At 37.1% G+C, this 25,550-nt stretch overlaps 1 protein-coding gene across 2 annotated transcripts in view; it reads right to left on the reverse strand.

Annotated features, from left to right (window-relative positions):
• KIF5A (kinesin family member 5A) overlaps positions 1 to 25,550 on the reverse strand; it is a 980,629-nt gene that overhangs the window by 153,212 nt on the left and 801,867 nt on the right. The window contains exon 24 of one of the 2 annotated variants that reach the window (XM_044083607.1): positions 20,085 to 20,105. The exons of the other annotated variant lie outside the window; for it this stretch is intronic. Coding sequence (XP_043939542.1) covers positions 20,085 to 20,105 — 21 coding nt within the window. The remainder of the gene's footprint in view (positions 1 to 20,084; positions 20,106 to 25,550) is intronic. 2 annotated transcript variants of the gene reach the window in all.

Raw genomic sequence — 25,550 nt, forward strand, 5'->3', positions numbered from 1 at the left:
TGATACCCCAAAAGCCTTTAAATTCTCACTACACCCTTTGAAAATTAATACTATGTTTTAATGATACTATTAATTTTTTAAAAAATGACTAAAAATTTTAATAACTCACTACAGCCTTTAAAATTCCTACAGTTTTAAAAAAATTTTTTTTTAATGATCTCACTACGCCTTTGAATGTATCACAAACCCCTTTGAATATCCCCTATTTTTTAAATGATTCTCATTGGGCCTTTAAAAACCCCCAAATTTTAAAAATTCCCCAAATTTTTTTTAATCCCCTTTAAAAATTTATTGTTTTTAAAAACTCCCTTTTAAAATTTAAACCCCAAAACTTTAAAAAACCCCAATTTTATAATTTTTTTTTTTCCCCTTTTTAACTTTTTTTTACAAACCCTTTTGTTACCCCTTTAAAAAAAATTTTTCCCATGAAATCCTTTTTTATTCCCCCCCTTTTTTTAAAAATTCCTTTTTTAAAAATTTAAAACCCTTTTTTTAAAATTTTTTCCCCCCCCAAATTTTAAAAACCACACTTTTAAATGAAAACCCTTTTTAATAAAACCCTTTTTAAAATTCCTTTTTTTTTAAAAACCATGAAAAAAATTTTAAATTTAAAACCCTTTTTTTTTTTTCCCAAAAATTTTAAATTTTTTTTTTTAAGGCCTTTTAAAAAAACCCTTTTTGATCAAAACCCTTTTTGTTTTCCCTTTAAATGTATCCTTTTTTAAAAATTTTTTCTCCCCAAAATTGTAAATTCCCCAGTTTGAAAAATTTTTTCCCCGGGGATTTTCCCCAATTAAAATTTTTAATTTTAATTTCCCCAAATTTGTAAATATCAAAGGCCTTTGTAAATGATCTCATTTTTTGATATACTACACCCTTTAAAATTCCATCCCTTTTTTAAATTAAAGTTTAAATTTACCAAAGTTTTTATTCCCCCCCTTTTTGATTAAATTTTTAAAAACCCAAATTTTGAAATGATCCCTGTTTGAAAATGGTACTAATTGTAAATTTTTTTTTAAAAAATTTTTTTAAAAAAAAATTTTTTACCGGGAAAACCCTAATTTTTTCCACTAGATTTAAAAATATACTACAAATTTTTAAAACCCCTTAATTTAAAAATGCCCCAAATTTTAAAAATTCCCAAATTTTAAAAAATTCCCTTAATTTTAAATTTTTTTGGTTTTTCCCTTTTTAAAAATTTTTGTTTTAACATTTCCCCTTTTTAAAATTAAACCCATTTTGAAAAACTTTTTTAAATGTTTTCCCCTTTTTTAATAAACTCACTAAGTTTTTAAAAATTTTTGAACTGTTTTAAAAATTTTGTAAAATTTGCCTTTGAAATAAACCCAAATTTTGTTTTTCCTTTTTTTTTTAAAATAAAAAAAAATTTTTCCTAATTTTACCCCTTTTAAAAAATTTTTTTTAAAATTTTCCCCCCTTGAAATATTTACCCCCCGTAAATGAACTCACTCAGTTTGAAAATTTTTAAACCCCTTTGAAATATACCCTATGGCCTTTGAAAATTCTCACTAGGGCCTTTGAAATGATCTCAAAAGTTTGAAACTTTTTAAAACCTTTTTTTGAAATTACCTTTGTTGAAAAAAACCCCTTTGAAAACCCCAACTTTTTTTAACCTTTTTTTAAATTTAACAAACCCCTTTTTAAAGTTTCCCTGCCTTTGTAAAATGATACTCACTACAGCCAGCATAAATGTGATACTCCTTCCTAGCCTTTGTTACTGGTACTCACTACAGCCTTTGTAAATGATACTCATTACAGTCTTTGTAACTAGCACTCACTACAACCTTTGTAAATGATACTCACTACAGCCTATGTAACTGATACTCACTACAGCCTTTGTAAATGATACTCACTACAGCCTTTGTAACTGATCCTCACTACAGCATTTGTAAATGATTCTCGCTACAGCCTTTCTAACTGGTACTCACTAGAGCCTTTGTAAATGATACTCACTACAGCCTTTGTAAATGATTCTCACTATGGCCTTTGTAAATGATACTCACTATGAACTTTGCAACATATACTCACTACAGCCTTTGTAAATGATGATACTCACTACAGCCTTTGTAATGATACTCACCTTTCCAGGCTTTGATACTCACTACAGCCTTTGTAACTGGTACTCACTACAGCCTTTGTAAATGATACTCACTACAGCCTTTGCAACTGATATTCAATATGGCCTTTACAACTGATACTCACTACAGCCTTTGTAAATGATACTCACTATGGCCTTTGTAACTGGTACTCACTACAGCCTTTGTAAATGATACTCACTACTCCTTGTAAATGATACTCACTACAGTCTTTGCAAAACATTCTCACTACAGCTTTTGTAAATGATTCTCACTACAGCCTTTGTAACTAGTACTCACTACAGCCTTTGTAAATGGTACTCACTACAGCCTATATAAAAGATACTCCCTACAGCCTATGTAACTTATACTCACTACAGCCTTAGTGACCGATACTCACTACAGCCTTTGTAAATTATACTCACTACAGCCTTTGCAACTGATACTCACTACAGCCTTTGTAAATGATACTCATTACAGCCTTTGTAAATGATACTCACTACAGCCTCTGTAAATGATACTGACTACAGCCTTTGTAACTGATACTCACTACAGCCTTTGTAAATGATACTACTACAGCCTCTGTGAATGATACTCACTACAGCCTATGTGACTGATACTCACTACAGCCTTTGTAAATGATACTCACTACAGCCTTTGCAACTGATACTCACTACAGCCTTTGTAAATGATACTCACTACAGCCTTTGTAAATGATACTCACTACAGCCTTTGTAAATGATACTCACTACAGCCTTTGTAACTGATACTCACTACAGCCTTTGTAACTGATACTCACTACAGCCTTTGTAAATGATACTCACTACAGCCTTTGTAAATGATGCTCACTACAGCCTTTGTAACTGATACTCACTACAGCCTTTGTAAATGATACTCACTACAGCCTTTGTAAATGATACTCACTACAGCCTTTGTAACTGATACTCACTACACCCTTTGCAACTGATACTCACTACAGCTTTTGTAAATGATACTCACTTCAGCCTTTGTAAATGATTCTCACTACAGTCTTTGTAAATGATACTCACTACAGTCTTTGTAACTGGTAGTCACTACAGTCTTTGTAAATGATTCTCACTACAGCCTTTGTAACTGGTACTCATTACAGCCTATGTAAAAGATACTCACTACAGCCTTTGTAAACGATACTCACTACAGCCTTTGTAACTGGTACTCATTACAGCCTATGTAAAAGATACTCACTACAGCCTATGTTACTGATACTCACTACAGCCTTTCCAACTGATTCTCACTACAGTCTTTGCAAATGATACTCACTATGGCCTTTGCAACTGATACTCACTACAGCCTTTGTAAATGATACTCACTACAGCCTTTGTAACTGGTACTCACTAGAACCTTTGTAAATGATACTCACTACAGCCTTTGCAACTGATACTCACTACAGCCTTTGTAAATGATACTCACTACAGCCTCTGTAAATGATACTCACTACAGCCTTTGTAAATGATACTCACTACAGCCTTTGTAAAGGATACTCACTACAGCCTTTTTACCAGATACTCACTACAGCCTTTGTAAATTATACTTACTACAGCCTTTCCAACTGATTCTCACTATAGTCTTTGCAAATGATACTCACTACAGCCTTTGTAACTGGTACTCACTAGAACCTTTGTAAATGATACTCACTACAGCCTTTGCAAATGATACTCACTACAGACTTTGTAAATGATGCTCCCTACGGCCTTTGCAACTGGTACTCACTACGGCCTTTGTAAATGATACTCACTACAGCCTTTGTAAATGATACTCACTACAGCCTTTGTAACTGATACTCACTACAGCCTTTGTAAATGATACTCACTACGGCCTTTGCAACTGATACTCACTACAGCCTTTGTAAATGATACTCACTACACCCTTTGTAAATGATACTCACTATGGCCTTTGCAACTGATACTCACTACAGCCTCTGTAAATGATACTCACTACAGCCTCTGTAAATGATACTCACTACAGCCTTTGTAAATGATACTCACTACAGCCTTTGTAACTGATACTCACTACAGCCTTTGTAAATGATACTCACTACAGCCTTTGTAACTGATACTAACTACAGCCTTTGTAAATGATACTCACTACAGCCTTTGTAAATGATACTCACTACAGCCTTTGTAAATGATACTCACTATGGCCTTTGTAACTGATACTCACTACAGCCTTTGTAAATGATACTGACTACAGCCTTTGTAACTGATACTCACTACAGCCTTTGTAAATAATACTCACTACAGTCTTTGCAAATGATTCTCACTACAGCATCTGTTAATGATACTCACTACAGCCTTTGTAACTGATACTCACTACAGCCTTTGTAACTGATACTCACTACAGCCTTTGTAAATGATACTCACTACAGCCTTTGTAAATGATTCTCACTACAGCCTTTGTAACTGATACTCACTACAGCCTTTGTAAACGATACTCACTACAGCCTCTGTAACTGATACTCAGTAGAGTCTTTGTAAATGATTCTCACTACAGCCTTTCTAACTGGAACTCACTAGAACCTTTGTAAATGATACTCACTACAGCCTTTGCAACTGATACTCACTACAGCCTTTGTAAATGATACTCACTACAGCCTTTGTAAATGATACTCACTACAGCCTTTGTAAATGATACTCACTACAGCCTTTGTAAATGATTCTCATTACAGCCTTTGTAACTGGTATTCACTACAGCCTTTTAAACTGATACTACTGCCTTTGTAAATGATACTCACTACAGCCATTGAAAATGATACACACTATAGCCTCTGTAAATGATACTCACTACAGCCTCTGTAAATGATACTCACTACAGCCTCTGTAAATGATACTCACTACAGCCACTGTAAATGATACTGTCTACAGCCTATGTAAATGATGCTGACTACAGCCTTTGTAACTGATACTCACTACAGCCTTTGTAAATGATACTCACTACAGCCTTTGTAACTGATACTCACTACAGCTTTTGTAACTGATACTCACTATGGCCTTTGTAAATTATTCTCACTATGGCCTTTGTAAATGATACTCACTATGGCCTTTGTAAATTATTCTCACTATGGCCTTTGTAAATGATACTCACTATGGGTTTTGTAACTGGTACTCACTACAGCCTTGTTAAATGATACTCACTACAGTCTTTGTAACTGATACTACAGCCTTTGCAACTGATACTCACTACAGTCTTTGCAAAACATTCTCACTACAGCCTTTGCAACTGATACTCACTACAGCTTTTGTAAATGATACTCACTACAGCCTTTGTAAATGATTCTCACTACAGTCTTTGTAAATGATTCTCACTACAGCCTTTGTAAATGATTCTCACTACAGCCTTTGTAACTGATACTCACTACAGCCTTTGTAAATGATACTCACTACAGCCTTTACAAATGATACTCACTACAGCCTTTGTAAATGATACTCACTACAGCCTTTGTAAATGATACTCACTACAGCCTCTGTAAATGATACTCACTACAGCCTTTGTAAATGATTCTCACTACAGCCTTTGTAACTGCTACTCATTACAGCCTTTGTAAACGATACTCACTACAGCCTTTGTAAACGATACTCACTACAGCATTTGTAAATGATACTCACTACAGGCTTTGTAACTGATACTTCCTACAGCCTTTGTAAATGACATTCACTACAGCCTATGTGACTGATACTCACTGCAGCCTTTGTAAATGATACTCACTACAGCCTTTGTAACTGGTACTCACTACGGCCTTTGTAACTGATACTCACTACAGCCTCTGTAAATAATACTCACTACAGCCTTTGCAACTAATACTCACTACAGCCTTTGTAAAAGATACTCACTACAGCCTTTGTAATGATACTCACTCACTACAGCCTCTGTAAATGATACTCTCTACAGCCTTTGTAAATGATGCTGACTACAGCCTTTGTAACTGATACTCACTACAGCCTTTGTGAATGGTACTCACTACAGACTTTGAAAATGATACTCACTACAGTCTTTGTAACTGATACTCACTACAGCCTTTGTGAATGGTACTCACTACAGACTTTGAAAATGATACTCACTACAGTCTTTGTAAAACATTCTCACTACACCCTTTGCAACTGATACTCACTACAGCCTTTGTAAATGATACTCACTACAGCCTTTGTAAATGATACTCACTACAGTCTTTGTAACTGGTAGTCACTACAGTCTTTGTAAATGATTCTCACTACAGCCTTTGTAACTGGTACTCACTACAGCCTATGTAAAAGATAATCACTACAGCCTAATTACTGATACTTACTACAGCCTTTCCAACTGATTCTCACTATAGTCTTTGCAAATGATACTCACTACAGCCTTTGTAAATGATGCTCACTACAGCCTTTGTAACTGGTACTCACTACGGCCTTTGTAAATGATACTCACTACAGCCTTTGTAAATGATACTCACTACAGCCTTTGTAAATGATACTCACTACGCCTTTGCAACTGATACTCACTACAGCCTCTGTAAATGATACTCATTACAGCCTTTGTAAATGATACTCACTACAGCCTTTGTAAATGATACTCACTACAGCCTTTGTAAATGATACTCACTATGGCCTTTGCAACTGATACTCACTACAGTCTTTGTAAATGATTCTCACTATGGCCTTTGCAACTGATACTCACTACAGCCTTTGTAAATGATACTCACTACAGCCTTTGTAAATGATACTCACTACAGCCTTTGTAACTGATACTCACTACAACCTTTGTAAATGGTACTCACTACAGCCTTTGTAAATGATACTCACTACAGCCTTTGCAACTGATACTCACTACAGCCTTTGTAAATGATACTCACTACAGCCTTTGTAAATGATACTCACTACAGCCTTTGTAAATGATACTCACTACAGCCTTTGTAAATGATACTCACTACAGCCTTTGTAAATGATACTCACTACAGCCTTTGTAAATGATACTCACTACAGCCTTTGTAAATGATACTCACTACGGCCTTTGTAACTGATACTCACTACAGCCTTTGTAAATGATACTCACTACATCCTATGTGACTGATACTCACCACAGCCTTTGCAACTGATTCTCACTACAGCCTTTGCAACTGATACTCACTACAGCATTTGTAAATGATTCTCACTACAGCCTTTGTAACTGGTACTGACTACAGCCTTTGTAACTGGTACTGACTACAGCCTTTGTAAATGATACTCATTACAGTCTTTGTAACTAGTACTCACTACAACATTTGTAAATGATACTCACTACAGGCTTTGTAACTGATACTTCCTACAGCCTTTGTAAATGACATTCACTACAGCCTATATGACTGATACTCACTACAGTCTTTGTAAATGATTCTCACTACAGCCTTTGCAACTGATACTCACTACAGCCTTTGTAAATGATTCTCACTACAGCCTTTGTAACTGGTACTGACTACAGCCTTTGTAACTGGTACTGACTACAGCCTTTGTAAATGATACTCACTACAGCCTTTGTAACTGGTACTCACTACAGCCTCTGTAAATGATACTCACTACAGCCTTTGTAACTGATACTCACTACAGCCTTTGTAAATGATACTCACTACAGCCTTTGCAACTGATACTCACTACAGCCTTTGTAAATGATACTCACTACAGTCTTTGCAAAACATTCTCACTACAGCCTTTGTAAATGATACTCACTACAGGCTTTGTAACTGATACTTCCTACAGCCTTTGTAAATGACATTCACTACAGCCTATATGACTGATACTCACTACAGCCTATGTGACTGATACTCACTACAGCCTTTGTAACTGATACTACAGCCTTTGCAACTGATTCTCACTACAGTCTTTGCAACTGCTATTCACTACAGCCTTTGTAAATGATACTCACTACAGCCTTTGTAAATGATACTCACTACGGCCTTTGCAACTGATACTCACTACAGCCTTTGTAAATGATACTCACTACAGCCTTTGCAAATGATACTCACTACAGCCTTTGTAAATGATACTCACTACAGCCTTTGTAACTGATACTCACTACAGCCTTTGTAAATGATACTCACTACAGCCTTTGTAAATGATACTCACTATGGCCTTTGCAACTGATACTCACTACAGCCTTTGTAAATGATTCTCACTATAGCCTTTGTAACTGGTACTCACTACAGCCTTTGTAAATGATACTCACTACAGCCTCTGTAAATGATACTGACTACAGCCTTTGTAAATGATACTCACTACAGCCTTTGTAACTGATACTCACTACAGCCTTTGTAAATGATACTCACTACAGCCTTTGTAACTGATACTCACTACAGCCTTTGTAAAAGATACTCACTACAGACTTTGTAAATGATACTCACTATGGCCTTTGTAACTGGTACTCACTACAGCCTTTGTAAATGATACTCACTACAGTCTTTGCAAAACATTCTCACTACAGCCTTTGTAAATGATTCTCACTACAGCCTTTGTAACTGCTACTCATTACAGCCTTTGTAAACGATACTCACCACAGCCTTTGTAAACGATACTCACTACAGCCTATATAAATGATACTCACTACAGCCTTTGCAAATGATACTCACTACAGCCTTTGTAAATGATACTCACTACAGCCTTTGCAACTGATACTCACTACAGCCTTTGTAAATGATTCTCACTACAGCCTTTGTAACTGGTACTCACTACAGCCTTTGTAAATGATACTCACTACAGCCTATGTTACTGATACTCACTACAGCCTTTGCAACTGATTCTCACTACAGTCTTTGCAAATGATACTCACTACAGCCTTTGTAACTGATACTCACTACAGCCTTTGTAAATGATACTCACTACAGCCTTTGTAAATGATACTCACTATGGCCTTTGCAACTGATACTCACTACAGCCTTTGTAAATGATACTCACTACAGCCTTTGCAACTGATACTCACTACAGCCTTTGTAAATGATACTCACTATGGCCTTTGCAACTGATACTCACTACAGTCTTTGTAAATGATTCTCACTACAGCCTTTGTAACTGATACTCACTACAGCCTTTGTAAATGATACTCACTACAGCCTTTGTAAATGATACTCACTACAGCCTTTGCAACTGATACTCACTACAGCCTTTGTAAATGATACTCATTACAGCCTTTGTAAATGATACTCACTACAGCCTTTGTAAATGATGCTGACTACAGCCTTTGTAACTGATACTCACTACAGTCTTTGTGAATGGTACTCACTACAGACTTTGAAAATGATACTCACTACAGTCTTTGTAAGACATTCTCACTACACCCTTTGTAAACGATACTCACTACAGCCTAAGGAAAAGATACTGATTACATCCTATGTGACTGATACTCACCACAGCCTTTGCAACTGATGTTCACTACAGCCTTTGTAAATGTTTCTCACTACAGCCTTTGTAACTGGTACTCACTAGAGCCTTTGTAAATGGTACTCACTACAACCTTTGTAAAAATTACTCACTACGGCCTTTGCAACTGATACTCACTACAGCCTTTGCAACTGATTCTCACTACGGCCTTTGCAACTGATACTCACTACAGCCTTTGTAAATCATACTCACTATAGCTTTTGCAGCTGCTACTCACTACCATCTTTGTAAATTATTCTCACTACAGTCTTTGTAACTGTTACTCACTACAGCATTTGTAAATGATTCTCACTACAGCCTTTGTAACTGGTACTGACTACAGCCTTTGTAAATGATACTCACTACGGCCTTTGCAACTGATACTCACTACAGCCTTTGCAAATAATACTCACTACAGCTTTTGCAAATGATACTCACTACGGTCTTTGTAAATGATACTCACTATGGCCTTTGCAACTGATACTCACTACTGTCTTTGTAAATGATTCTCACTACGGCCTTTGCAACTGATACTCACTACAGTCTTTGTAAATGATACTCACTACAGCCTTTGCAACTAATACTATGGGCTTTGCAACTGATTCTCACTATGGCCTTTGTAAATGATACTCACTACAGCCTCTGTAAATGATACTCACTACAGCCTCTGTAAGCCTCTGTAAATGATACTCACTACAGCCTCTGTAAATGATACTCACTACAGCCTCTGTAAATGATACTCACTACAGCCTTGGTAAACTATACTCACTACGGCCTTTGTAAATGATACTCACTATGGCCTTTGTAAATGATACTCACTATGGCCTTTGCAACTGATACTCACTACAGCCTTTGTAACTGATACTCACTATGGCCTTTGCAACTGATACTCACTACGGCCATTGTAAATGATACTCACTACAGCCTTTGTAAATGATACTCACTACAGCCTTTGTAACCGATACTCTCTATCGCCTTTGTAAATTATACTCACTACGGCCTTTGTAAATTATACTCACTATGGCCTTTGTAACTGGTACTCACTACAGCCTTTGTAAATGATACTCAGTACAGCCTTTGTAACTGATACTCACTACAGCCTTTTTAACTGGTACTCACTACAGCCTTTGTAACTGGTATTACAACCTTTGCAACTGATACTTGCTACAGTCTTTGTAAAACATTCTCACTACAGTCTTTGCAACTGATTATCAGTACAACCTTTGTAACTGGTACTCACTACAGCCTTTGTAAATTTTACTCACTACAGTCTTTGTAAGTGGTACTCAAAACAACCTTTGCAAATGATTCTCACTACAGCTTTTGTAACTGGTACTCACTACAGCCTTTGTAAACGCTACTCACTAGAGCCTTTGTAAATGATACTCACTACAGCCTTTGTAAATGATACTCACTACGGCCTTTGCAAATGATGCTCACTACAGCCTTTGTAAATAATACTCACTACAGCTTTTGTAACTGTTACTCACTACAGCATTTGTAAATGATTCTCACTACAGGCTTTGTTACTGGTACTCACTACAGGCTTTGTAAATGATACTCATTACAGTCTTTGTAACTGATACTCACTACAGCCTATGTGACTGATACTCACTACAGCCTTTGTAAATGATACTCACTACAGCCTTTGTAACTGGTACCCACTACAGCCTCTGTAAAAGATACGCACTACAGCCTCTGTAAATGATACTCACTACGGCCTTTGCAACTTATACTCACTATGGCCTTTGTAAATGATACTCACTACAGCTTTTGCAACTGATACTCACTACAGCCTTTGTAAATGATACTCAATATGGCCTTTGCAACTGTTACTTACTACAGTCCTTGTAAATGATTCTCACTATGGTTTTTGCAACTGATACTTACTACAGCCTTTGTAAATGATACTCATTATGGCCTTTGCAAATGGTACTCACTACAGCCTTTGTAATTGATACTCAGTACAGCCTCTGTAAATGATACTCTCTACAGCCTCTGTAAATGATGCTGACTAAAGCCTTTGTAAATGATACTCACTACAGCCTTTGTAACTTGATACTCACTACAGCCTTTGTGAATGGTACTCACTACAGACTTTGTAAATGATACTCACTGTGGCCTTTGTAAATGATTCTCACTATGGCCTTTGTAAATGATACTCACTACAGCCTTTGTAAGTGATACTCACTACAGCCTTTGTAAATGATTCTAACTACAGCCTTTGTAACTGGCACTCAACTAGAGCCTTTGTAAATGATACTCACTACAGCCTTTGTAAATGGTACTCACTATGGTCTTTGAAAGTGATACTCACTACAGTCTTTGTAAATGATTGTCACTACAGCCTCTGTTAATGATACTCACTACAGCTTATGTAACTATTACTCACTGCAGCCTATGTGACTGATACTCACTACAGCCTTCATAAATGATATTCGCTACAGCCTTTGCAACTGATGCTCACTACAGCCTTTGTAAATGATGCTCATTACAGTCTTTTTAACTAGTACTCACTACAAACTTTGTAAATGACTCTCACTAATGCTTTTGCAACCGATACTCACTACAGCCTTTGTAAATTATACTAGTACAGCCTCTGTAAATTATACTCACTACAGCCTATGTAACTGATACTCACTACAGCCTATGTGACTGATACTCACTACAGACTTGGTAAATGATACTCACTACAGCCTTTGTAACTGGTACTCACTACAGCCTCTGTAAAAGATACTCAAGACAGCCTATGTGACTGATACTCACTACAGCCTTTGTAACTGATTGTCACTACAGCCTTTGCAACTGATACTCACTCCAGCCTTTGTTAATGATTCTCACTACAGCCTTTGTAACTGGTACTAGAGCCTGTGTAAATGATTCTCACTACAGCCTTTGCAACTGATACTCACTACATCTTTGTAAATGATACTCACTTCAGCCTTTGCAACTGATACTCACTACAGCCTTTGTAAATGATACTCACTTTGGCCTTTGCAACTGATACTCACTACAGTCTTTGTAAATGATTTTCACTATGGCCTTTGCAACTGATACTCACTACAGTCTTTGTAAATGATACTCTCTACAGCCTTTGCAACTGATACTATGGCCTTTGCAACTGATACTCACTACGGCCTTTGTAAATGATACTCACTACAGCCTTTGCAAATGATACTCACTACAGCCTTTGTAAATGATACTCACTACTCCTTTGCAACTGATACTCACTACAGCCTCTGTAAATGATACTCACTACAGCCTCTGTAAGCCTCTGTAAATGATACTCACTACAGCCTTTGTAACCGATACTCACTACAGCCTTGGTAAATTATACTCACTACGGCCTTTGTAAATAATACTCACTATGGCCTTTGCAACTGATACTCACTACAGCCTTTGTAAATGATACTCACTACAGCCTTTGCAACTAATACTCACTACGGCCTTTGCAACTGATACTCACTATGACCTTTGTAAATGATACTCACTACAGCCTTTGTAAATGATACTCACTACAGCCTTTGTAACCGATACTCTCTACTGCCTTTGTAAATTATACTCACTACGGCCTTTGTAAATTATACTCACTATGGCCTTTGTAACTGGTACTCACTACAGCTTTTGTAATTGATACTCACTACAGCCTTTGTAACTGATATTCACTACAGCCTTTGTAGCTGGTACTCACTACAGCCTTTGTAACTGGTACTCACTACAGCCTTTGTAACTGGTACTACAGCCTTTGCAACTGATACTTGCTACAGTTTTTGTAAAACATTCTCACTACAGTCTTTGCAACTGATACTCAGTACAGTCTTTCTAACTGGTGCTCACTACAGCCTTTGTAAATTTTACTCACTACAGTCTTTGTAAGTGGTACTCACTACAGCCTTTGTAAATGATTCTCACTACAGCCTTTGTAACTGGCACTCACTACAGCCTTTGTAAATGATACTCACTATGGCCTTTGCAAATGATACTCACTACAGCCTTTGTAAATAATACTCACTACAGCTTTTGCAAATGATACTCACTACAGTCTTTGTAAATGATTCTCACTATGGCCTTTGCAACTGATACTCAGTACAGCCTTTGTAACTGGTACTCACTACAGCCTTTGTAAATTTTACTCACTACAGTCTTTGTAAGTGGTACTCACTACAGCCTTTGTAAATGATTCTCACTACCGTCTTTGTAAGTGTTACTCACTACATCATTTGTAAATGATTCTCACTACAGACTTTGTTACTGGTACTCCCTACAGCCTTTATAAATGATACTCATTACAGTGTTTGTAACTGATACTCACTACAGCCTATGTGACTGATACTCACTACAGCCTTTGTAAATTATACTCACTACAGCATTTGTAACTGGTACCCACTACAGCCTCTGTAAAAGATACTCACTACAGCCTATGCGACTGATACTCACTACAGTCTTTGTAATTGATTTTCACTACAGCCTTTGCAACTGATACTCACTACAGCATTTGTAAATGATTCTCACTATAGCCTTTGTAACTGGTACTCACTAGAGCCTTTTGTAAATGATACTCACTACAGTCTCTGTAAATGATACTCAATATGGCCTTTGCAACTGTTACTCACTACAGTCCTTGTAAATGATTCTCACTATGGTTTTTGCAACTGATACTTACTACAGCCTTTGTAAATGATACTCATTATGGCCTTTGCAAATGGTACTCACTACGGCCTTTGTAATTGATACTCACTACAGCCTCTGTAAATGATACTCTCTACAGCCTCTGTAAATGATGCTGACTAAAGCCTTTGTAAATGATACTCACTACAGCCTTTGTAACTTGATACTCACTACAGCCTTTGTGAATGGTACTCACTACAGACTTTGTAAATGATACTCACTATGGCCGTTGTAACCGATACTCACTACAGCCTTTGTAAATGATACTAGTACAGCCTCTGTAAATGATACTCACTACAGCCTATGTGACTGATACTCACTACAGCCTATGTGACTGATACTCACTACAGACTTGGTAAATGATACTCACTACAGCCTTTGTAACTGGTACTCACTACAGCCTCTGTAAAAGATATTCAAGACAGCCTATGTGACTGATACTCACTACAGGCTTTGTAACTGATTGTCACTACAGCCTTTGTAAATGATACTCACTACGGCCTTTGCAAATGATACTCACTACAGCCTTTGTAAATAATACTCACTACAGCTTTTGCAAATGATACTCACTACAGTCTTTGTAAATGATTCTCACTATGGCCTTTGCAACTGATACTCAGTACAGCCTTTGTAACTGGTACTCACTACAGCCTTTGTAAATGATACTCACTACAGCCTTTGTAAGTGATACTCACTACAGCCTTGGTAAATTATACTCACTACGGCCTTTGTAAATAATACTCACTATGGCCTTTGCAACTGATACTCACTACAGCCTTTGTAAATGATACTCACTACAGCCTTTGCAACTCATACTCACTACGGCCTTTGCAACTGATACTCACTATGGCCTTTGTAAATGATACTCACTACAGCCTTTGTAAATGATACTCACTACAGCCTTTGTAACCGATACTCTCTACTGCCTTTGTAAATTATACTCACTACAGCCTTTGTAAATTATACTCACTATGGCTTTTGTAACTGGTACTCACTACAGCCTTTGTAATTGATACTCACTACAACCTTTGTAACTGATATTCACTACAGCCTTTGTTGCTGGTACTCACTACAGCCTTTGTAACTGGTACTCACTACAGCCTTTGTAACTGGTACTACAGCCTTTGCAACTGATACTTGCTACAGTCTTTGTAAAACATTCTCACTACAGTCTTTGCAACTGATACTCAGTACAGCCTTTGTAACTGGTGCTCACTACAGCCTTTGTAAATTTTACTCACTACAGTCTTTGTAAGTGGTACTCACTACAGCCTTTGTAAATGATTCTCACTACAGCCTTTGTAACTGGTACTCACTACAGCCTTTGTAAATGATACTCACTACGGCCTTTGCAACTGATACTCACTACAGCCTTTGCAAATAATACTCACTACAGCTTTTGCAAATGATACTCACTACGGTCTTTGTAAATGATTCTCACTACGGCCTTTGCAACTGATACTCAGTACAGCCTTTGTAACTGGTACTCACTACAGCCTTTGTAAATTTTACTCACTACAGTCTTTGTAAGTGGTACTCACTACAGCCTTTGTAAATGATTCTCACTACAGTCTTTGTAACTGTTGCTCACTACAGCATTTGTAAATGATTCACACTACAGGCTTTGTTACTGGCACTCATTACAGCCTTTGTAAATGATACTCATTAGAGTCTTTGTAAATGACATTCACTACAGCCTATATGACTGATACTCACTACAGCCTATGTGACTGATACTCACTGCAGCCTTTGTAAATGATACTCACTACAGCCTTTGTAACTGGTACCCACTACAGCCTCTGTAAAAGATACTCACTACAACCTATGTGACTGATACTCACTACAGTCTTTGTAACTGATTCTCACTACAGCCTTTGCAACTGATACTCACTACAGCATTTGTAAATGATTCTCACTACAGCCTTTGTAACTGGTACTCACTACAGCCTTTGTAAATGATACTCACTACAGCCTTTGTAAATGATACTCACTACAGCCTTTGCAACTGATACTCACTACAACCTTTGTAAATGATACTCAATATGGCCTTTGCAACTGATACTCACTACAGTCCTTGTAAATGATTCTCACTATGGTTTTTGCAACTGATACTTACTACAGCCTTTGTAAATGATACTCACTACAGCCTTTGTAAATGATACTCATTATGGCCTTTGCAAATGGTACTCACTACGGCCTTTGTAATTGATACTCACTACAGCCTCTGTAAATGATACTCTCTACAGCCTCTGTAAATGAAGCTGACTAAAGCCTTTGTAAAGGATACTCACTACAGCCTTTGTAACCTGATACTCACTACAGCCTTTGTGAATGGTACTCACTACAGACTTTGTAAATGATACTCACTACGGCCTTTGTAACTGATACTCACTACAGGCTTTGTAAATGATACTCACTATGGCCTTTGTAAATGATACTCACTACAGCCTTTGTAAATGATACTCACTACAGCCTTTGTAAATGATACTCACTACAGCCTTTGTAACTGGTATTCACTACAGCCTTTGTAACTGGTACTACAGCCTTTGCAACTGATTCTTGCTACAGTCTTTGTAAAACATTCTCACTACAGTCTTTGCAACTTATAGTTAGTACAGCCTTTGTAACTGGTACTCACTACAGCCTTTGTAAATTTTACTCACTACACTCTTTATAAGTGGTACTCACTACAACTTTTGTAACGGATACTCACTACAGCCTTTGTAAATGATACTCACTACAGCCTTTGTAACTGGTACTCACTACAGCCTTTGTAAATTATACTCACTACTGCCTATGTAACTGTTACTCACTACACCCTTTGTAAATGATACTCACTTCAGCGTTTGTAACTGGTACTCACTACAGGCTTTGTAAATGATACTCACTACAGCCTTTGTAAATGATACTCACTGATCTTCAGTTGGCTTAGATTCCTCTTCCTTGCCAGTGTTTTCATTTCTGACGTTAATTTTGCATGTTTATATCCTTTATAAAAGCAACAAAGCCAATTAACTGAAACCATAATAGAATTTCTTTCACATGCAAGCTATGATCTTAAGTTGCTGGCATTTTTATGCTTTATTTTTGTCCAAAACTGATTTCGTTTTTGCAGTTTGTTTTGGGATGGATACCATGCAGCAGTTCATCACACTGTGCTTAGATATTCTAAGAAGCTGGACATAATCCTTTTAACCATCAGTAAATGCAGTGATAAGGGTTCTGCCTTAGCCTCCCTTGGGTTCTGTCATTAAGCTGTGGTGCAGTCACAGTGCAAAGTTCAGAGGTAAATAGGTACCTCCTGGTCAATGTACACAAAATAAACACAGGTCTCCATATAGTTATGCAACAGAAGAGCTAACCATGAACTATACCTCAGTGGTGGCTTTCATCATGGGGCTACTAACCATTGTCATTCATAGGAGACCACAGTTTTCCAGTAAGAACCCCCACAAATTCTGTTAAATTACATGTTGTTTTCTTGGATGGATACCATAGAGCTTGATGTGCAGAAAGTGAGAAATGTGAACTACTGTCTCAAATATCCTTAACTACAAAGAAGAACTGGCCATCAACTACACAACTTTTGTCATCCTTAGCAGCCTTCCAAAAGCACTAACAGGTCCAATATATGGGTTAGTAATGCAAGTAAATGCTCCACCTATCTTTAAATGGTCCAACACTAAAAGATTAGCATGTTATGAATCCTGCACCACTGAAAGTGTCTACATTTCCTACAGAATAGAAGCCCGTACTGAAAACAAAATAAAAATAAATATGATCAGAACCTACTGTTTATTTTAAAGACCAACATGTTTTACGATTACATGTATAAATAAATACTAGAATTTATTAGTAAATTGTTTTGATGCTTTGATTTGGGCTGCTTTGAATATTCTAAATGTTGGTACTTTCCAATAAGGAATTTTTCACAAGACAGCCTCGATCATCAGATAAAAATGTACCATTTTCTTCCATCATGCTTTTTTCTTTAGAGTGCATCAAATATGCAGAGTCTCTGAACACTTTCTTACAGCGTCTGCCATCATGTGAGGAACTTGCGTGCTGTAGAATCCCTTAACTGGGTTTCCCATAGTGAAGCAAGAAAAGCACATGTCCTACTTGAAGAAGTGCTCGCAGATTTTGACAGTTGTAAGAAGGAGTTATTTTCTGTGGAGCAAACAGTTTTTTAAACGTTTGTTTCTAAAAGATATTTAATGATGCCAACCGCATCCAACTGAACGGGAGTGATGTGTGCCATGGCCAAAATACAGAGGTAACATAGTGATGAAGCTCTCACTCCTTCTAAAAGCACAGAAGAAGTTAATGTAACAGTAGAATTTCCTTGGATGGGAATAACCAGTTGATCCAATTATAGGACAGGTGACATTTTTGATTTGGGGTCAAAAACAAATATGTGTACAAAAAAAAAAAAGGTAAATGGAAAATGTTAAGACTTAACCGTTGCCATTGATCAGATGAGAGGAGTGAAAAGGGCCTGGTTCTGCTAAAAGAAATGTGGTGGGTACAGGGTTACAGCAGTTATGCACAGCCATTTTAATACCACCCATAAGCCATGCATCATTTTACAATTAATGCTGTAGTCTTAAGTGTTAAAATGTATGTAGACCATGGCAGATCTGATGAAATTGCAGAAGTAGGATAATGGACTTTTTAATAGGTGTGGTAAGTCAGTAAAATGTATGTATTTAGCATTGCAGCTATGAGAATGCATATAGTCTGTAAGTGTGAAGAAGTGGGATTTGGAGTTTATCAGTGCAAAACCAGGGCTTACCCTTAAGTGTGCATGTCTCAGAATTGGAAGGGACCAGATAGATAATGAACTGTATTACTCCCAAGTTCACCCGAAGTGCCTGACAACCAGGTATTCAAAAGCAGCAAAGACAGAATAGCCTGCCCATAAATGCTGTTTGCTGAATTTGTACACCAGATAACTGGCTGTAGAAATAAAAGATTGTGCACTGGAAACAAAGTTCCCACTCACACAGACATGCACATGACTACACTGTTTTGTATGGGTGATAAAATTCTGAACACCTAGTCTCTATTTTTACTAGCATAAGAGCAACACAGTAGGTTGCTCTGTCTCTCTCTCTCTCTCTCTCTGCTGTGCATTTAAAATATAAAGGAAACTTGTTGATCTGTCTCGGCTGTGGATTCAGAATAAGAAGGAAACATGAGCTTGTGCACTGCTGGGCCTTAACAACATGCCACTGCTACAGATGCAACATTACCATGAGATCATAAAGAAGCAGAAAATGAGACCAGCCCTCACTCTCACACTGGCTTCAGTGGACAGAATAAGTGTAGCGCTGGGATGCTGTAAACTGTCATTAGCACCTTGCATCACTGTTCTATTTCAGGATTGTAGGACAATGTGGTCATAGTATGCTCAAAAGTATATGGAAGAAGAACAAAACTACAAAAAATAAGTAAATAAATACAGAAATAAAAGAGTTTCATTGTCCTTTTAGATAGCACTGACTGATGAATGGACTGGTGTGTTGTCTACTTAAAGTATATACAAATCCACAAAGGAGCCAAAAAATGGAGCAACAATGCAATAGCATGCAGAGGCAAAAACCAAAGCAGAAAAAACACAGCGTATGGATGCAGTTATGGTGGCAGGCAGTACAGTGGCAGTATACATATATACATACAGAAAGAATACGTATGTATTTATGTGTACCTATATGTATGTACATATCTCCATACATATACAGTGTGAGAGTGAATAAACAGAGCTGGTGGAGTCATACGCAAGGTGAAAGGCCAGAGTAGCCCAACAGCTACCAGAAGACAAGACCTAGTGAGATGTGTGTGCTTGCTTAAGTGTCTCTGCAGAATAGCAGTACACAACATAAAACTGTAACCCTTTCTACTCCACGGACTCCCATACCTTCGAAACCCAGGAATCCAACTACAGGGAGGTGCACAGCAGTCGAGGAAAATAAAGTTGTTGAGGGGGAAAGAGAGAAAGAGAGAAAAAGAAAGTCATTTGCCACTGCAGAGAATTAAATTTGTTCTCAATGATTTAATTTCAGTTTAACAATGATTGTCAGACACTGTGGGTATTGCTGGCATTCACTACTAACTATATGAATTTTTTTAATTAAGTACTTGTAGATTTTTTTTTCTTTTGATGAACATTTGAAGGTCATTGTATGCAATGCAGAAGAGAAGATATTTTTGCATTTTGCATGATTACACACACTAGCAATGGTATGATTTGGTTAGTTCTGAGTTCTGTGTCAGGTGGTAAAACCGGAATATCTTAAACTGTGCAGAATGTGGAGTTGCCATACAGTACATACAATCTAGAGACTGTGCATTTATGTAATTGAAACACCATTTGAAAGCATTAAAGCAAATGTGCATATACATATATGAACATGTGCATAAAATGCACATTTGCACATACATACATTTATATACATGTATACATAAACAACAAAAGCAACAAATGTATGCCAGCATAAACTTTTGTTGTAGGAAGATTGTAATTTACTCATAATTCTACATCTGCTTGATGAATAAAATTTTCCAGCTGAGAAAATTTATTCCGAGTGGTCTCAGTTATGGAAAGCCATCTTTATAGTTGATAGCTCATGTAATGCAGCCATTGTGATCTCACATTTTCACAAATATGGTGTCTTGTCTGCCTCACCCCACCCCACCCATATACCTTAGATCTGGAAATACACATCTAAACCAAAGCCTGAGAAAGGAATGAAAGGAATCTGTGAGGATATGAGCACCATTCTAGTCTTGCAGTAGTAATACAAACCAAAACCCTGCTTATATAATTATGTGGAGTATGACAATTTGCACACATTTACAGTGACCTGTCCCACTCCTCAGAAATTAATCTTAAAGGGTTTGGGTAGACCGAGACTGGAGGTTCACTCTTAGAAAATTCCTGTCAGAGGTCTAAATGCTAGGGCTAGGAGTACACATGTACAGTACTGAAGATTCCAAGCAGTATGACATTTAATAACTATGCACACACCAAATTCAGATATACCAAGCACAAAAATGATATGCACAGCAGAACATTTAATAATGATGCACACACCAAATTCAGATATACCAAGCACAAAAATGATATGCACAGTAGAACATTTAATAATGATGCACACACCAAATTCAGATATACCAATCACAAAAATGATATGCACAGTAGAACATTTAATAATGATGCACACACCAAATTCAGATATACCAAGCACAAAAATGATATGCACAGTAGAACATTTAATAATAATGCACACACCAAATTCAGATATACCAATCACAAAAATGATATGCACAGTAGAACATTTAATAATGATGCACACACCAAATTCAGATATACCAAGCACAAAAATGATATGCACAGTAGAACATTTAATAATGATGCACACACCAAATTCAGATATACCAAGCACAAAAATGATATGCACAGTAGAACATTTAATAATGATGAACACACCAAATTCAGATATACCAATCACAAAAGTGATATGCACAGTAGAACATTTAATAATGATGCACACACCAAATTCAGATATACCAAGCACAAAAGTGATATGCACATCACTGTTCTTATTCAAACAGCTTGTGTTTATTATAATAACAGTCTTGGTCATTTTTCCAGCAGGTCTTTTTCTTCTATTATTTTATGTAAAGGCATGAGGAATGGAAAAGCCTGTTTTCAATCTAAAAATGTGAAAGATGTACATAATCTGCTTTATTTTTTTAATAAAGATGCTGCAAAATATAAAATGTGAAATGTGGAAAAATAAGGTATCTAACATAAATCTTTCAACAGTACCATAGAAAATTTGATTCTCATATTTATTTAGTAGTAACTTAGAGGTAAACCATGCTAATTAAATGCCAAGGTCTACACTTAAACTATGAGTAATTCTCAAATGGGTACATCACTCCTACTCCTCAAAGTCTAACACAGTATTATTTTACAAATGTTTCTTTCCACGTTTGCAAAGATTATCTAAACATAATGTTGCCATATTTGCTCTCAACCTACTTTTGCATTTATACCACTGCTATCCATTAAACTCTCTAACCTCACCAAATATGGATCCTAAGATAACAATGCATCAAGTGATACTAATATGCAAGCCTAAATGTACTGATGTATGCCATTACTTCTGATACATTAAAGCCAAAAGAAATTCTAGAATCCAACTTCCTTAAATTAAGTTCAACTTTGTGCACTAAAATATCTTTTGAGAAGCACATTTGTCTTGGGATACATTGGTGACATTCATACAGAATTGTTCTACCGTAAGTCAGTATAAAAAGGTGGTTCATTAAATTTTTGCTAAGAGAACTTGCTCTGCTCTTGAGGCACACATTAACAACACTAACAAAACTACTGATGTACATATCACCATCCCTGCTGCTCTGTTTACATGCAGTTTCAAGTGAGTGTCATTAGATATTTGCTCTCTTCTCTGATTCCTCATAAGCCAGTGTTCCAGCTAATTAATTACAGGCTTTTTATTCAGTGTTATTGATTTTTTCAAGTAACAATGTAAGGGGTGGCACTACAGAAGACTATTTGGAATATTAAGAATAGAAATGGAAAATAGTATTGAATGCACTCAATAACTTGGGTTTAATTTCCTTGATGAATTTTAAATATTATTAAACAAAAACCTTAGGGCTTTTAAATGTTAAAGTTAGAGGTTTTAAGTCAAGTAATTTTTGTGCATGTGATATCAAATGACCTTTGCAATTGGATGTTTTACCTCATGTAATTCTTAGTCATGTGATGTTATCAGATGACTTTAAATGAATGCACGGCTTTCTTTTAGCACTCTGGTGATGTCTTGATTCCTTATTGATACGTTTGGAGACAAAAGCACTTATTCTGCTAGTTTATTTTCATTTTTATTTTATTAAAAATGATGAATCAAACAGTTGTTGTCTGACCCATTCCTCTACTCTTTCACCTTTTTGTCCTTCTGGGCATTTGGTTAATCAGAAAGTGTGAAGATTTTCTTACTTAATTTCTGTGGATGGAAGTGAGGTGCTTGTGTCAACTAAGCCATTCGGGGGAGGGTGGAGGGGGTCAACTAAGCCATTTGGGGGAGGGTAGAGGGTGGTATGTGACTCTGGCTTGCCACTTGAGTGATATTTAACAGCAGCACTAGGCATTGCACCTATGGGGCATGAGCCTGTGAGGTCACACTGCCTGCATGCAAGTATGTAAGCCAAGACAGCATATGTAGGCAAGCCCTTTTTGGCTGACAGCCAGTGAAGTGCCATAAGGCAGGGTCATTTTCCATAGGGAAGGGTAGGCTGCCTCAACAGACCAGTAACCTGGCAAACTCCAAATCAGCTAGCTGTCACCATGGTGAGGAAATCAATAGGCTAGTAAGGCAGGAATGAACTGTTCTGCAGGGCTCTTGCCTAGACTGGGAATGCCTGACGTCTGAATTCCCTCCCCGGTAGAAGAAATGGGCTAATTAGATAAAGGTAGTGCAGCCACTGGGCTGATCTGGTGAAGAAAGAAAAAAAAAGAAAAGGAAAATTACTGCTACCCAATCAATATAATCACAAACAGATTCATGTTTGAAAAGCACTGTGCTACATTGCTGGAAGCCATCTCTTCTGGTTCATTTTCATAAATGGGGATCTTCTGCTTCCTTGAACAACTACCATTCAAACTGCCTGTACTTTTTAATGTTTCAAAAACTACGGAAAATACCATACACATATAACTTAAGGCTTACAGACTATGTCTAACAAAGCAGCCTGCTTTTGCACATTGTGGCTTTACACTCTATTATGGAAATAGCACAGCTCTTCTTGACCTAGTTGAAAATACAGAAACCAATCTCACTCTCAACAAGGTTAACAAATAACCTCCTCACCTTCAAAAATTTTTAATAAGAAATACATGTCAGAATGTTGACTTTACTCTTGCTCAACCTTGACTTAAAAATAATTTTTACTTTTCTGTCCATCAATATAGTTCTTGAATTTGAACATTTTCAAATGAGAAACATAACAAAAATGACGCTGTGATTCTGCTCAATTTTTGAACATGTAAAGCCACCGTAGCTGTGCATTTAATGCCATTCTTGTTATACTTGTAGTATCTGTGGTGCTTTTCTCCCCAGGCCTCCACTGAAAAGGGGCATTTCTATCAAGTCAGACTTTCCCAGTAAACAAATGCTAACAAAGAAAGAAAGGAAGGAAGAAAAAAGAAATGTGTGCGGTAAACTTTACATAATGGAAAATTTGTAGGGTCACTTTTCTAGGAATTATTGAAAAGGTTTCAAGATTGTCTCATGTAGCAAACTAATTAAAATTTCCGAGAACACAGACTTCTTAATTGCTATTATTAAATGGTCAAGCAGGTACCTACAAAACAGATCATAAGCTATGAAATGGCACTCTGCTACATCTGCAAAATACTTTGATGCCACTTGTGTCTTGCATGGCTTAGTGCTTAGCCTGATTCTCTTTACCATCTTCACGAACAGCATTCACACTCAATACATAGCTCTATTTATGTGAAGAAACAAAGCCCTAACTACAGACCAGGTGACCAGAGTTTGATTAGCAGCTTAGGTGCTCAATGGAGTTGTCAGAAGAGGATGGGTGCATCAACCCTGGAAATGAGGGTGGAGATGGCAGACAGCTCAGAATGCATGCTGCCTTAATACCTTGGAGGAGAATAAGAATGGTAAAGGCATCATGGGGGACATTCCTTTGGTCCACCAACTCACCTCCTAGTGGCAACATTCATTAGTGTCCCTACAGGAGATTGTACATGCAGGGGAAGGACACTGCTGTCCCTATGGTGATGTGGAAGGCTTTTCCTCCCATCCAAAAGGTGAGGTTGATCCATTCAGATACCCTCAGGGCTAGACCACCACTGAGGACACATACAACCTAGCTCCCTAATGTAATTTCCAGATCAGTAATTGTGAGTCTTGGAGTTACAAAAGAAAAAAGTGAAACTATAAGAGAACAGCAAATATATGCAATTACTTATCTCTTTTAATGTTATTTTTGCAGGGGGGCCTTCTATATTATACACACTAATCCTGAAATTGCCATACCTTGGAGAAAAAAGAATACTCCAAGACACAGCTAACTCAAACTAAGTATAAGCAAGTCCTCATATTTGCAGATTCAATTTTGCTGCTTTCGGACTCAAACTAATAAGTCTCAGAATTTAAAATTGTTACATTGCAATCCTCGTGACAACCAGAATGACACCCCTCCCCCTCCAGATAGCTCTTGCCTCCATGGTTCAGGGGACTCACAATCAGAGAAAATGAATGGGCTTACATCCAGTTAGAGGAAGTCTGATGCTCATCAGACATGGGGGTAAAAAGAAGAT

Source organism: Protopterus annectens, chromosome 9.part0 (genome assembly GCF_019279795.1).
Source record: "Protopterus annectens isolate FY-2018-M chromosome 9.part0, PAN1.0, whole genome shotgun sequence".
Taxonomy (NCBI): Eukaryota; Metazoa; Chordata; order Ceratodontiformes; family Protopteridae; genus Protopterus; species Protopterus annectens.